The sequence below is a fragment of the Mesocricetus auratus genome, unplaced genomic scaffold (genome assembly GCF_017639785.1).
Source record: "Mesocricetus auratus isolate SY011 unplaced genomic scaffold, BCM_Maur_2.0 Super-Scaffold_100022, whole genome shotgun sequence".
Classification (NCBI taxonomy): domain Eukaryota; kingdom Metazoa; phylum Chordata; class Mammalia; order Rodentia; family Cricetidae; genus Mesocricetus; species Mesocricetus auratus.
Genome location: NW_024429203.1, coordinates 17,198,154 through 17,213,235, shown reverse-complemented (window position 1 = coordinate 17,213,235; position 15,082 = coordinate 17,198,154). Strand labels below are relative to the sequence as shown.

At 37.0% G+C, this 15,082-nt stretch overlaps 2 protein-coding genes across 2 annotated transcripts; both read right to left on the bottom strand.

The window, feature by feature from the left end:
- Window positions 1-275: 275 nt before the first annotated feature.
- Window positions 276-1,226, bottom strand: LOC101837676 (olfactory receptor 143-like). Its single transcript, XM_005069244.1, has one exon. It carries the CDS (start codon window positions 1,224-1,226, stop codon window positions 276-278), a length of 951 nt encoding a protein of 316 aa, XP_005069301.1.
- Window positions 1,227-13,768: 12,542 nt separating this feature from the next.
- LOC101830503 (olfactory receptor 143-like) lies at window positions 13,769-14,725 on the bottom strand. The gene has a single exon (XM_005069349.3). The coding sequence runs from the start codon at window positions 14,708-14,710 to the stop codon at window positions 13,769-13,771; it is 942 nt and encodes a 313-aa protein (XP_005069406.2). The 5' UTR covers window positions 14,711-14,725.
- Window positions 14,726-15,082: the final 357 nt, after the last annotated feature.

Genomic DNA, 15,082 nt, shown 5'->3' with positions numbered 1-15,082 from the left:
GTACTCTCTATACTAGATACACAAGACAATTTGTAGTACAAAATTTTGTAGTGCATAATTTCCATTTAATTTTATTATGAACAAATAATTTTGCTTTTACAGGAAAGACATGACATCTTATAGGCTTCGTAAAGCATATATTTTATTACATAAATATTGACAAGCTACAGTAGAAATTCTGATCATAATGTTGAAAAATAGAAAAAGAATAAAATAATGGTACTGGGGTGGGAGGATGGGAGGACCTTAAAATGTAGTCAGAGACTACTGCAAAATCACCTCTTCACTGAGTTTGTGCTTCTCATCATGGTTCTCCTTGCAGCAAGTTTCACATCTTTGTTCCTGAGACTGTAAATTAAAGGATTCAGCATGGGCACCACAAGAATATAAAACACTGAGAAAAATTTCCCCTGGTCCACAGACTCAGTAGATGCTGGTTTGACATATGTAAGCAGCCCAGATCCATAGAATAGACTAACAGTTACAATGTGAGAACCACAAGTGCCCATGGCTTTGGACCAACCTGTAGCTGATGACATGCGAACAATATTTAAAAGGATGGAAGCATATGAGGTTAAAATAACAAGGCCAGATACAATGACAACTATGCAAGCAATAAGAGAACTCACAAGTTCATTGGCATAGGTACTGCTGCAGGAGAGCTGGAGGAGGGGGAAGATTTCACACATGTAATGGTTGATGATGTTGGAATCACAAAAGCTGAGCCTAATCATACAAGTGGTGTGAGCCACAGCACTTGCAAACCCCATCAAGTAGGATGCAAGCATCAGCAGGGAACAGATCTTAGGAGACATAAGGATGGTATACATCAAGGGCTTACATATGGCCACATAACGATCATAGGCCATTGCTGTCAGCACATAACATTCAGAGTTACCAAAAAAGCAGAAGAAAAATAGCTGAGTCATGCATCCTGTATAAGAGATGCTCTTCTCAGAAATAAATCCCATCAGCATTTTGGGGTTACAAACCAATGAATAACAGAAATCAACAAAGGACAAATTGAATAGAAAAAAGTACATAGGGGTGTGAAGGTGTGAATTCAGACAAATGAGAATCATTAAGCTCAAGTTTCCCATCACAGTGACTATGTAGTTCAGCAAGAACACAAAAAACAAGGGCAACTGGAACTCAGGCTGGTCTGTTAATCCCATAAAAATAAACTCAGTCACCAAAGAGTCATTCTCCACAGACATTTGCTTCATGGTGTCATCTGCAGGAACAGAGATAGCACATAAAATTAACAGGAAAGTGTCTTTTAACAAACAGGGAAGTCTGGAGCTTCTGGATTTGCAAGTTCAATGTATGTATAGATGATGATTCCTGAGGAATACACATTTCCTTTTTTCTCCAAAGATGATATGTGTCTCTTTCCAGAAAATAATGAAAAACTCTTATTGACTCTTGAATATAATTTTCTCCTTTCTCTTTACTCTTCAGATGAAATAAAGCAATAGTTAAAAAGTATCAAAAACCCAGAATTTATAGCTTTGTGACTGTAGAAAAAATATCAAGATGAGTCAGTGATCATTTATTTTCCACAGAGACTTCATTGCAACTACAATGAATGTATCCTTACCCAGTTTCCTCAGGTGTCCAAAATCTTTGATGATGAACATGGTAACAGCCACAGTGAAGATCTGTCTCTCACTCCCTGCAAGGGATGCATTGGAATAGGGCACAATTTCCTTATTAGATTTTTCTTTGAGGCCAGTCTATTCTATAGAGTGAGTTCTAAGATGCACAGTATTGTTTCACAGAGAAACCCTATCTCAGAAAACCAGAAAAGAAAACACTACAAAAGAAGATAATCTTCACCTGCAGAAAGAAAACAAGACACTTTTATGAGAATGTAAGATGTTGTCTCACTTAAGCACTTAAATTATAACCCATTTCACATTCTGGACATCTGTGGAAATAGTTTAGAATTCTAAGAAATTATTCTCTCCTTTAATATTTCCTCCCAGGTTTCATGAGTCTCTGGAGTGATGAAATTACTGAGCTTGTGTTTACATCCTGTACATAAACATAATGTTGGTTCATTTGAGACACAAAGTTTTGCTCACTTTATAAATCCCCATCAGAACTACTGTTTGACAAAACACTGGGTGGTTCCTTTTAGAATCTTCATCACAATTGTCCGCACACACTTCAAGAATAATTGAGGGATTACCACATGCTTTATTAGAATTTTCTAATAAACAGAAAGGATTGTATTAATACACAATAGATAGCAGATTAAAATTCTAAAATGTTTTATAAAAATTAGTTTGGAAGAGATAAATAGAAGATGCACACATGAACATACTGAATTTGTAAATAGTAATGACAACTTGACTAACCTTTATTTATATTAGTATCTGTGTATTTTCCTATATATCTAAAGCTGAAACTCTTAAGAAAAGACTTGCAGTGCATCTCAGTTGTACTACTCTCAACTTACATGTATATAAATATAGATCTAATCCCTGTTTCACAATAAATAATAACAATAATAGAATGTAATATAAATAGACTTCATAGTGTAATATATAAATTAAGTGAGATGATTCTCACACTGTGTAAGAACTGACATAGATCTATAAAAAGCAATTGTTGGGTATTATTTCACCTCTCTTTTTTCCATGTCCTTATTCATATAACCTTAGAATTTTCATTATTTGGATTAGACAAGCATTTGTTTTGGTGCTATTCTGTGTAAGATCCATGGTCCCTGTCAACCCCCTTTCTTTCACCATATACACATGCAAAATTATTTTAAGCATCATGGAATGTTCCAGAGTATTGCAGTGACTTAAATTTGACAGGTTAAAGCGTGATGCTTTGTCATTGTTGAGTAAATTGAACAGAAGGAAAGATAGTAATCAGGTTAAGAAGGTATTATCTTTATCATTTAATACATATTTTTAAATTTAAATCTAACTATATATTCCTTCCTTATATTCCCTCCCACCCCTTTCATGAACTAAACAGGTTGTTTTCAGTCATGGCATTGTATTACAGCAATCAAGTCAAGAACCATATGCTCATTCGATTTACTTCAGTACAGTTGAGAGAACTATATAACAGTAAGAGAAAGCTGCATATTCAAAAGGACTGCCATAACCTAGGTAACTATTCAAAAACTGGATGATGGAGCTGTCTGCAAATCTAGAAGCTACCTAAATAGGTGGAAGAATGAACTCCTGGCAGTTAAGCTGGTAAGACTCCTCCCTGTAGCAATTATTTACTGCTTCCATGACATTCAGCTTAAACTTGGAAGTTTAAGTTTCCCCAGACATGGGAGGTTTCTTTGTGTACACATGAACCTCCCTAATCTCCCAGAAAAGAATGTTTCAATTCAAAGAGAATGGCTATGAAACATTCTTATATTTATATTAGTAATTTTTGAGTATACATAAAAAGGCAAACAATTACTCCCTATTGCACATAGATAAGTAGTCATTCATGAGTTATCCATGGTAGGATAACCCTGTCTTTCTTTCTTTCTTTTTTTCTTTCTTTCTTTCTTCCTTCCTTCCTTCCTTCCTTCCTTTCTTTCTTTCTTTCTTTCTTTCTTTGTAGTTTTTCTAGACAGGGTTTCTCTGTATTGTTTTGGAGGCTGTCCTGGAACTCTCTCTTAGACCAGCATGGCCTCGAACTCTCAGAGATCTGCCTGCCTCTGCCTCCCGAGTGCTGGGATTAAAGGTGTGTACCACTAATGCCGGGCTCTTATTTGTATACTCTTGACAACTTTGTTGATGTTAATTGGCCATGATGTCAGAGTTTACTTTGTACTCTCATATTTCTCTAATTTGTCTACAGTTACTCTATAACACAGTATCCTAATCATTACCACTTTTCAGGAAAATTTGAAATTTAGAAGTACAAGTTCTACAACTTTCTTGTTCTTCCACTTTATTATTTTTCAAAATTGTTAATTAGACTATAAATAACACTAGATTCTGAGTTGTGGATTCATCAGCTTTATTAACATCTCACTAACCAAAGCTTAAGAAATATTTTGCAAGGGGAGGCAGAAAGAAAGAAAAGTATGATATATATTCAGTTATATGTGCATGTTAGCCTTTAAGTCATTGATAAACAAGCTGTAATCTATATAACTACAGAGGTTAGGGATACAGAAAGAGACTGGGGGTGGTTGTTCCAGAGAAGGGGAAATGGTCAAGGATGCATGGTATAGGGGCTGGAAGAAGAGGATCAAACAAGGAGTAAGAGGTAAGAAGGGGCAAGGGAGGGAATAAAAGGAGGTACAGGTTAAAAATAATGGTCATTATTTGAAGGTATGTGTAAACCTAATACAGTGGCACATCCTAAAATATATACTTATATGTAAAGTCTTTCTAAATGAAATCCCCCTAATAAAAAGGAAAACAGAGCACCAACTGATTATTACTTAGCAACAAATGAAACTTGTAATACTAGGAATGGGTTACATCTAATCAAATTCTTGGCCAAACAATATCTGCTTTTATTTAAGGCACACTTCAGGGGATGAAACCCATGTCCAACACTGGGTGAGTATACAAAAACATAGTACTAAATAAGCCATGGACCTAAGGTAATACCACATACTATTGTTCTGCTAAAAAAAAAGCATAGCAATAAAATGACTGTACTACTCAAAAGTCAGTTCTGTGCTATGCTCGGCTATCATCAGAGAATCTTCCTCCAATGGTAGATGGGAATAAATGCAGAGATCAACAGCCAGACAATGTGCGGAGAATAAGAAGCCTTGGAACAACCAGCCCTATAAAGAATATAACTTCTTCAGACCTTTCCACTCAGGGCTAGGGCAACTCTGGAAAAGAAGACAAAAAGTGTAAGTGCCAGAGGAGATGGAAGACATAAAGAAAATAGGGGCTAACAAACTCAACACAATTGATGTGTGTATGAAATAGCAGAGACTGTAGTAACATTCAGAGCATCTGCACAGGTCTGAATCATATACAGTTGGAGTCTTAAAGCTGAGAGGAAAAGTAAACATGTGCCCCCATCTCTAACACAGATACCACCCTCAACTGATAACAACTTCAAATGAAAATTTACTTTTCTCCCAGAGAGATTTACTGAGGAAACTAGCTACTCTTAACTGTAGGCCCCATGCCCAGCACTAGATGGTCAACATAAAACTAACTCAAGAGCATCTTTGGAGGCTACTTGTTTCATAGTGTTGTGTCAGAGCACCATATTTTTTAGCCTCACAAGTCATTTGAATATATTATGGCTTCTCATTTTATTTTTATGGGATTCCTGTATGTGCAAATGTGTGTGTCTTCAACCACAGGTGTGTTCTGGGTTTTATGTTGTTGTTGTTTTGACTTGTCCTATTATGACTTATTTGCTTTTGTTTTAGCCTATTTGATTTTATTATTATTCCCTGGTCTCTTTTCTAAGGAGAGACAGAAAAGGTGTGGAGTGGATCCAGAGAGAGGGGAAGTGGGAGGATCTCAGAGGAGCTGAGAGTGTGGACACTAGTATCAGAATATATTCTACAATAAAAGTCTATTTTCAAAGCAAAACAATGTAGGAGCAAGTTGATGGGGGCATAGCTGGGAAGTGCTAACTTCTGAACTTAACAGCACTGCTGTACAACTCAACTTGGAGCATCAACAGTTCCCTTCATAAAAGCTGCACAATATCAAGCCAAGAAAAATTTCTACATGGATGAGGGAAGAGTCCCCAAAGCCATTGCCCAGGAGAAGACAATTTGGCAGCTGGTAGCTGCTGAGAGTCCCTCCCCTGTGGAGATGCAGTAGGTTATCTCACCTACGTGCATATGTGCAGCATTAAATTGAACTGAGGGAATTGTTAATAATAATTGTAACTATAAGAAAAGAACATGAAACTGGAAGTTTCTAACTCTAGGAAGTTAGAACAAATCTGCAACAGATGGATATGATCAATATAAGTTATATGACTATATGGATATTGAAAATAATTAAAAACTGCTACTTAAAAATGCCCACTCTAACAATAGCAATCAACAGACACATTGAAATCATAATCATGATTCCAAGGCCATTAATACAAAGACACAGAAAAGATTTCAAAAATTTTTATGAAGTCACAAAACACCAAGAACAGATGAATGAATCATACATAAAAGTAATATTAATGAAAGGTTTGCTGTGGTTAAATGTGAGTTACATTATTGAGAATATTAATAAAAATAGTTGAATATTGGGACAAAGCAGTCACATAGATCAATGGATTGAAAATCTAAGTATAATTCCAACAAGTTGAGTGTTTTCAAATATACCACAAGTATACACTGGAGAAAAACACAGTATCTTCAACAAATGATGTTCAGAAAACAGGGGAAAAATGTGGGAAAATGAAGATAGATATCTATCCCTCACCCTGCACAAACCTAACTCCAAATAAACCAATAACCTAAGCAGAAGACAAGGAGGCTTGAAACTGCTGGAAGAAAAATTAGGGGCAACACTTCAAATGTAGGTACAGGCAAGAACTTTCTGAATAGAACTTTATCAGCTCAGGGAATAATACTGATAATTGATAAATGAATTCTCATGAAAGTTACAAGCTTCTTTAAAATACAGTATATAGCCAATCAATTGGAGAGGCTCCCCACAGAATGGAAGAAAATCTTTGTCAGTCATATCTATGACAGAAGATTAAATTTCAGAATACACAAAGAACTCAAAACTTGAGTCATGTGTATGAACAGAGAATTCGCAAAAGAAGAAATATAATGGCTATTTATTACCTCAAAGGCTTTCAATATCATTAGCTGTAATAGAATAGTATTCATTATCTTCAGTTATATGCTCAATAGAAAGCCCACCAGGAATAGGCACACATGATCACCCATCCAGTTGAACTAGGGAACATGGATAGAATGTGGAGACTCCGAACTGCTTGCTCCTGCAATACACTAAGAAATGAGTAATCTCCAGTTGTATGCCAGGGATAAATAATGATATACTGCCCAAGGCTCCATAGATTGGTCAGGCCTCCTTGCTGACAACCACATTCAGGGACCTAGGCCCTGACCTGAACAAAATGACAGACTATGGATATCCCTATGGAGGGCCTCACCCTCCCTGGGGAATGGAGTGGGGATTGGGTAGTGGACTGGGAGGAGCAGGGGAGGAGAGGAGGGAGATGGAGCTGGGAATGGCAGATGAAGAAGCTTGTTGAAAATTTAAATTTAAAAAAGATAGATAAGTGAGAAAAATTAAATAAGTAATCTCAATAAGACTTATCACAGTTCACATGTAACTCCAATTCTGGGGAAAATAAAAGCTTGCTGAGAAGGACAACATGGTGATATCACTCTTAGATACCACCCCACTCATTCCTAGGAGCCTTTTTAAATTTTTCCTTGATCAACCTATATTTCAAGCTTTTTGTTCCTTGTGTGCAGTTCCTTACTCTTCCCTAAAATGAGACAATGAATTCAGAAGCCTAGATCATGGTCACTTTGGTGACCAGTGATGGTCTGACATCCAAACTCTTGCCTTAAACTCACAAAACCTCACAATGGTCCCTCATAGACTTCCCATCACTGTCATTGTAATCACCTGCTATCTATTTGACTGAGGGTGAGATTTACACATAGTAAAGTGAAGCTGAGTCTTCTTTCTTCCTATTTTCTTATGTGAATTCACAAGCTAATGTGTCAACTCATCTCACAAAGAGCAACTTCATCACTTTGGAGTTTTACAAACATGAAAAGTGTTGGAAGCTATGGAACATTGGGGTTTCCACAAATATGCATCAAGTCAGAGGCTGCTATCAAAAAATACAAATCAATCAAGAAACTAGATACTTAAAAAATAATCCAATTTAAAATGGAGCATGGATCTACACAGAGATCTCAATATAGAAAACTGTAAAGGCTGGAAAAAAAACCTTAAGGAAATGTTTAACACCTTTCACAATCAAGAAATTATACATCAAAACTATACTCTGATTTTTTAATCTTTTTTTGTCTGTGATTTTTGTCTTATACCTTCCATACTGACTAAGATCAGTAACACAAGTGACAGCTCATGCTGGAAAGGATATGGAGCAATGGGAATACTTCTCCATTGATGGTGATAGTGTAAACTTATACATTCACTATGGAAGTAAAAACACTGATTTCTCAAAAAGCTGGGATTCAATCTACCCCAATATTCAGCTATACAACTCATGGATATGTACCCAAGGGGTACTCCATATTTCCACAAGGACACTTGTTCAACCATGTTTGTTGAAACTCTATTCACAGTAGCCAGAATGTGGAAACAACCTATATGTATCTCAACAGAAATGGGATAAAGAAATTGTGGTGTATTTACACAATGTAGCATTACCCAGTTGTTAAAAAAATAACATCATAAAATGTGAAGGTGAATGAATGGAACTAGGAAAAAAAATCATCCTAAGTGAGGTAATCCATATTCAGAAAAATAAATATGGTATGTATTTGCTTATATGTGGACATAAGACACTAAGATAATGATAACTAATCTATATTCTGCAGGGCCAGACAAGTTACATAATGAGGAGGGAACATATGCCTATATAGAACTCCCTGGGAGAGGCAAATACAAAGGACTTGGGGTGGGGATGAAGTGGAACAGGAGGATCAGGTGGACAGGGAAAGAATGTGAAGAGACAAGAATAATTTAGAGGAATTTGTGTTGTGAAGTAGAAACTTAGTGCAATGGAAACGTCCTAAAATATGTGAAGTTATTCCTAATGAAGTTTCCAAATAATGGGGGAAGCAGAGTCCCAATTAGCCACCACTTGTCACCAAATGAAGCTTTTAGGTCTGGGCCTGGGTTGTATTCAGTTGAGGTTTTGGCCAAAGGGGTCCCATGGAAACCCACAAACAACCCAGGCTATTGTCAAGGCAATATGATGCTCTACACAAATTGACAAAAAGGCCACATTGATGAAGACAACACCCACACAACTCACTGAATATGGAGAGGTCGATTTGGTGTCTAAATAGAACCCACTCTCCTATGTTCTAGTGTGTTTAATACAGGAAAGTACTCTGCAGACTTCCAAAAGAGAAATATATACACCAACACAGCCAAAAAAACCTTTGATTTGTAATGCTATCCTGCAGCAAAATATTCTACAACAATAATGGCACAAATCTTGTTGGAGAAATCAACCAATGGCTGACTTGACTGAAGTTCCATTCCATGAGATAGAGCCTATGTCCAACACTGCTAGGATGACCAAGAACCGGAAACTGGGTAGCCCAGAGACCTATTTAAAACCAAATAGTATTCACCTTTTAAAAATGAAAATAACAGTGATAAAATTGTTAATGATGCTATTCTGCTATACTCTGATACCAGTGCCTTATTCAGACATCTACTGCAGGAGGAAGCTTTTCTGATCATGGCTGAATAAGACATTGATTTATGAGTATAGAAGAATATCATTAGAACTCATTTGTCATATTTTGCAACTTTTCCCCCTAATAGCATTTGGTATTACCAGAGGTCTCTGAGTTATCTAGTCTCTGGTTCTTGATCATCAACAGGGTTGGGTGTGGTTTCCATTTCAGAGAGTTGGCTTTAAGTCAAATCTGACCATAATTGGCTTCTTCCACAACCATTGTGTCATTATTGCCTTAGCATATTTTGCAGACCCACTGTGAGGCATTATGGAAAGAGAGAGAAACAGACAGACAGAGACACAAAGAGAGACAGATAGGCAGACAGAGTAAGATATAGATATAGAGAGACAGAGACTGACAGTCCTTTTTAACATTAAACTCTAAATAGGATTTCTCCATCAAATCCCTTCCCTCAAAGCTCAGGGAACCCAGCAAAAGTGGAGGGATAAATAGTTTAAGAGCCAGAGAAGATGGAGGACACCAAGAGAACAAGGCCCTCTAAATCAACTGAGCAAAACTAATATGAAGTCAGAGACTGAACCAATAAACATATGGCCTGCACAAGACTGCACCAGATCCTCTGCACATACATGGCTTCCAGTTAAGTGCTTGTATGGGAATCCCTTGGCATGTGAATGAGTGGTTTTTATTCTGTGCCTTTTCTTAGGTCTCTTTTCATTTTGTTGGTTTGTCTTGTCCAACTTTAATGTGGCTTATATTATATTTTATTTTGTTATGCCTGCTGTTATCTCTCAGAAGCCTATTGTTTTCTAATGAAAAGCAGAAAATAAATGAATCCAGATGGTAGAGGGGGAAGGGAGGAACAGGGAGGAATCGATGGAGGTATATATGGTTGAGAAAAGAATCTATTTTCAATAAAATGGAGAAAATAAATGAACCAATTAACCTATTATATAAAATAAAAAAGAAATATAATTGCATACCTTTCCCCCTCCCTATCATCCCTAGAGCCCCTCCCAGTTATTCTCTCTCAAACTTTTCCCATTCCCAAGCTGAAAACATCATTTTCTTTGATTAGTTAAATATATTGGTAAAATGAATGACACAGAGTGGTTTACATATTAAAGAATGCACTACAAATTAATCACTTCAAACAGGTGCTTTTAAAATCAAAAACAAGAATAAGGGGATGTCACTAGTAAGGTTACAGAAGACAACTTGTTCTTCAGTGTAGCTTAAGATACCCTTTAGTGGGCGCTTTGAAGCCTCCTTCACTACCTTTTGATGTCATCATACTTTGTAGCGTTTTCCACGTCATATCCATGAGGATATGCATTGGGTTTAGGGACACTGGAATACCATGTCAGCGAGCTTCCCATTCAGCTCTAGGATGCCTTTACCCACAGCCTCAGCAGCACCAATGGATACAGGGATGATGTTCTGGGAAGCCCCATAGCCATCACAACACAGCTTCCCATAGGAGTCATCCACAGTCCTCTGGGTGGCAGTGATGGCCTGGCTTTTCGCTGTGAGTCCTTCCACATGCCAAAGTTATTATGGATGACCTTTCCCAGAGAGACTAGTAGTTGGTGGTGCAGGAAGCATTGCTGACAGTCTTGAGTGACTAGTCATCCTTCGTGTGGTTCACAACCATCACAAACATGCAGGCATCAGCAGAAAGGCAGAGATGATCTTTTTGGTCCACCTTTCAGGTCGGCTTGGTTTTCTACATGGTGATGAAGACATATGAGGCTCCACAACATACTTGGCACCAGCATGACCCCATTTCATGTTGGTAGGATTGTGATAGCATTCTAATTGATGACAAGTTTCCCATTCTCAGTCCAGTCATGACTATGCTGTGGAACTTGTCGTCAGTAGACTTGTGCAGGAATATGTAGACCATGTCATTGATGCCAAAGAATGTGTCACTGATTGCAAAATTATCCACTTGGGTAGAGCATAAGGCAACCATGGTAACCAGGCAACCAACATGCCAAATGAATTCACTCAGACTTTCACCATCAGGTATCAAGAACTAGGTTGGCACTACATAAACAGATGATGTTGGCTCTGGAATGGGGATGCACAGTGTGCCATTTCTTAAAATCTTTAAATCAGCCTTCTGTGATATTCCTTGAGCCATAGGTACAAGGTTTGTGTTATAAATGTACCTATTGTAGCTAAGCTCCCAATAATCAGTTTATCTGTATACCATATCATCCTTATATTAACAGGCAATTTAAATTTATAACTAGGCAATTTTTATTTGAAATGACATGAAATGCAATTCAAAACTTGATTAAACTGTGGATAAATACACAATAAGTTTTAACATATACAGAATATTCAATGAGTTCAAATACAACCATATTTCAAGTTAACAAATCAAAGAAAAAGGATCTATTATGCTGCTCCCAGAAGTCATGGTCCTTTAAATCAGAACCCTGGTGCCAGGTGAAATTGCCTTCTATGAGTTGTTGGCTAGAGATATGCGAGAGGCTCCAAAAGAAAAACAGGCTTTTTTATCGTATTGTCACTCTAGGTTGCCTACCACAACTCAATGGTGTGATCCTATTTCGAAGACAGTGCACACTTGGATACATGACACAGAGAAATCAAGTTGATACTGAGATACAAACTCCTTCCTAGCTGCCTAGTTTTCATAGTTTCAAAAATGTGCACTTTGCAGGCTGCTGGCTAGAAAAGTCATTGGAATTCTAACTCAAGCAGACACTGTGAATACTATAATAATAACCTGTCAAGCTGGATATGCCCACTGATGCAATGGTGGCAAGTATATTGGGGTAATGACCAGCCACTTGGTGATTTTATGTAATGTCCTCTCCATGAAAAAATTGCTATCCATCTGGTACTATAAAACTTTTTAAATGTTTATTGTGAGAGAAGACATTAGCTAGAAGGACAACAAAATACCATTGTTTCCCTAAATGAATATGTGGTCAATTGCCTTCAAATTGTTCATCCTTGTACCCATAAATTAGTGATGCCCTCAGCTTGAGACACAGAAGTTATTTTTTTCAGAGGCTTATGGTTAATGCAGAGATTAGTTGTTGCTTTGTTCTGCTTCAGGTTGTGATACTGACTCCTTTTAGCACTTAGACCACATTTTCTATATTGTGCTTGTGACTCATATTCACTTTCTTTTTAAATCACACACATTAATTAATTAATGAATAAAAATCTGAAAAGACTAGGCATTCAAAATACCTCTGAGGAACAAAATCATTCAATAATCTTATCACTATTATAGTAGATAGAAATGCTTAACTCTCTGGTACCACTAATTTTAGCAGATTGATTTAATTTTTAAATGCATCATTTTATATATCTTTAGTTCTAAGCCAATTCCTTAGAAATTTTAAACATTATTAATATAAAATACATGTTTTTCAGGATTGGAAAAAATGGTTTAGCAATTAAGAACAGTTTCTGTTCTTCCAGAGGACCAATTCCCAGAACCCTCAAGGCAGCTTACAACTCTATAACTCCAAGATTTGACACCCTCACATAGATGTACATGTAGGTAAAACACCAATGCACATAAAATAAAAATAAGTAATATTTTAAAATTATACCTTCATGATCCATTGATCCCTAAACATGACACATCCTCTATCATGTAGATATTTTCTTAAAATCAACATGTTCCCTCTTGGAGGGAAGACAGGTGCTGATCATACTCATGAGCTCACAAAGCTCATTTTCTTCACAAGGCACTGCCAAAGAATATCATAAGTAAATAGAGTCGGGAGGTAAACAGACTCCTCAGTGAAGCCAACTGAAGGCTGGGCAGGGAGCTTCACTTAGGGAGCTTAGACAGTCACTATCTACAAATCTTTGGGTTTTCAGTGAGTACTACAGAGCATATCTCCTACCCATACAAGGTAAATAATAAAGTGTTTAAAAATTAAAGATTTCCATTTTAAAGAAAAAGTACTAAGAATTTCTATTTTCAGATGATGTAAAAGTTAAAAAAATATTAGATGAGGTTGTAAATCTGATATATCTAAGGGACATGGCATCAGCTTAAACAAGTTGAATCTAAGGATATTTTTGCATGTAGGAAAGAAAAGCATGTTGTTACGGTAAAAAGTCTATCAATTCTATTGCAGGAACAGGAGAAATAAAATAATAGAATATATGTAATGTAAAAGACAAGAAAAAAGCCAGGCGTAGGTGGTGCACACCTTTGATCCCAGCACTCAGGAAGCAGAGGCAAGAGGATCTCTGTGAGTTCAAATCCAACCGGGTCTACAGAGCATGTTCCAGGACAGGCTTCAAAACAATACAGAGAAGCCCTATCTCGAAAAACCAAAAAACAAAGACAAGAAAAAAGAAAGACACATCAAACTGCAGGGGGTGTGGCTAAAGGACACGTTAATGAGTCAGTTAGCTTGTGAGTTGCTTCCAAGTTTTCTTCACAGCAAGCTTGACATCCTTGTTTCTGAGACTATATATGAGAGGATTCAACATGGGCACCAAAAATGTATAAAATACAGAGAAAAATTTTCCCTGTCCCACAGTCTCCACGGATGATGGCTTGACATAAGCTAGCAGCCCAGATCCATAGAAGAAGCTAACAGTTATAATGTGAGACCCACAAGTACCCAAAGCTTTGGACCAACCCTTACCTGATGACATATGAATGATATTGAAAAGGATCATAGCATATGAGACTAAGATAATGAGGCTACATAAAATGATAGCTGTACCCACCACAGCAGTACTCACAAGCTCGTTGACATAAGTGTTACTGCAGGAAATCCGAAGGACAGGGAAGATGTCACACATGTAGTGATCAATGATGTTGTTATTACAAAAGTTGAGCCTAATCATTAAGCCTGTGAGAACCATGGCACTAGAAAACCCTATCAAATATGAACCAAACATCAGCAGACAACAGATTCTAGGTAACATGATAACCTTGTATAGTAAAGGCTTACAAATGGCCACATATCGATCATAGGCCATGACTGTCAGCACATAACTCTCAGAATGGGCAAAAAAACAGAAGAAAAACATCTGAGTCATGCATCCTATAAAAGGGATCATATTCTTTTCTGAAACAAAACTCATTAGCATTTTGGGGGTAAAAACAAATGAATAACAAAAATCAATGAAGGACAGATTGAAAAGGAAAAAGTACATGGGAGTGTGAAGGTGTGAATTCAGGATGATAAGACTCATTAGGCTCAAATTACCCACCACTATGGCTGTAAAATTCACAAAGAACAGGGAAAACAGGGGCAGCTGGAGCTCAGGTTGGTCTGTTAGTCCCATAAGAATAAACTCAGACACTGAAGAGTCATTTTCTGTAGTCATCTGCTTCATATGTGGCACCTGTAAGAATAGAAGGTGACATTACCATGTAATTCGTCTTTGATTCCAGAGGGATAAGTTAAAGTTTTTGCTTAATAAGCTTGAGTTGAGGGAACACATAACAAGACATAGAAAGATTCCCAACTGCTCATGTTAATTGTGAAGAGTGCCTAATTCCTCTTTAGCATACCCATAATATGTGTGTCTGTCCAGAAAGCATACAGATAATCATTCCAATTTCTATGTAATTCCATCATTTTCCTTAGTATTCAATAGCAAATAAAATGACAAAGTAGCATTACATAGGAACTTTTATGCAGTATTCATAATTTATATACCTTGGGGTTTCAAAGTGCTTGCTCAAGACAAAGATGATTTTGTACT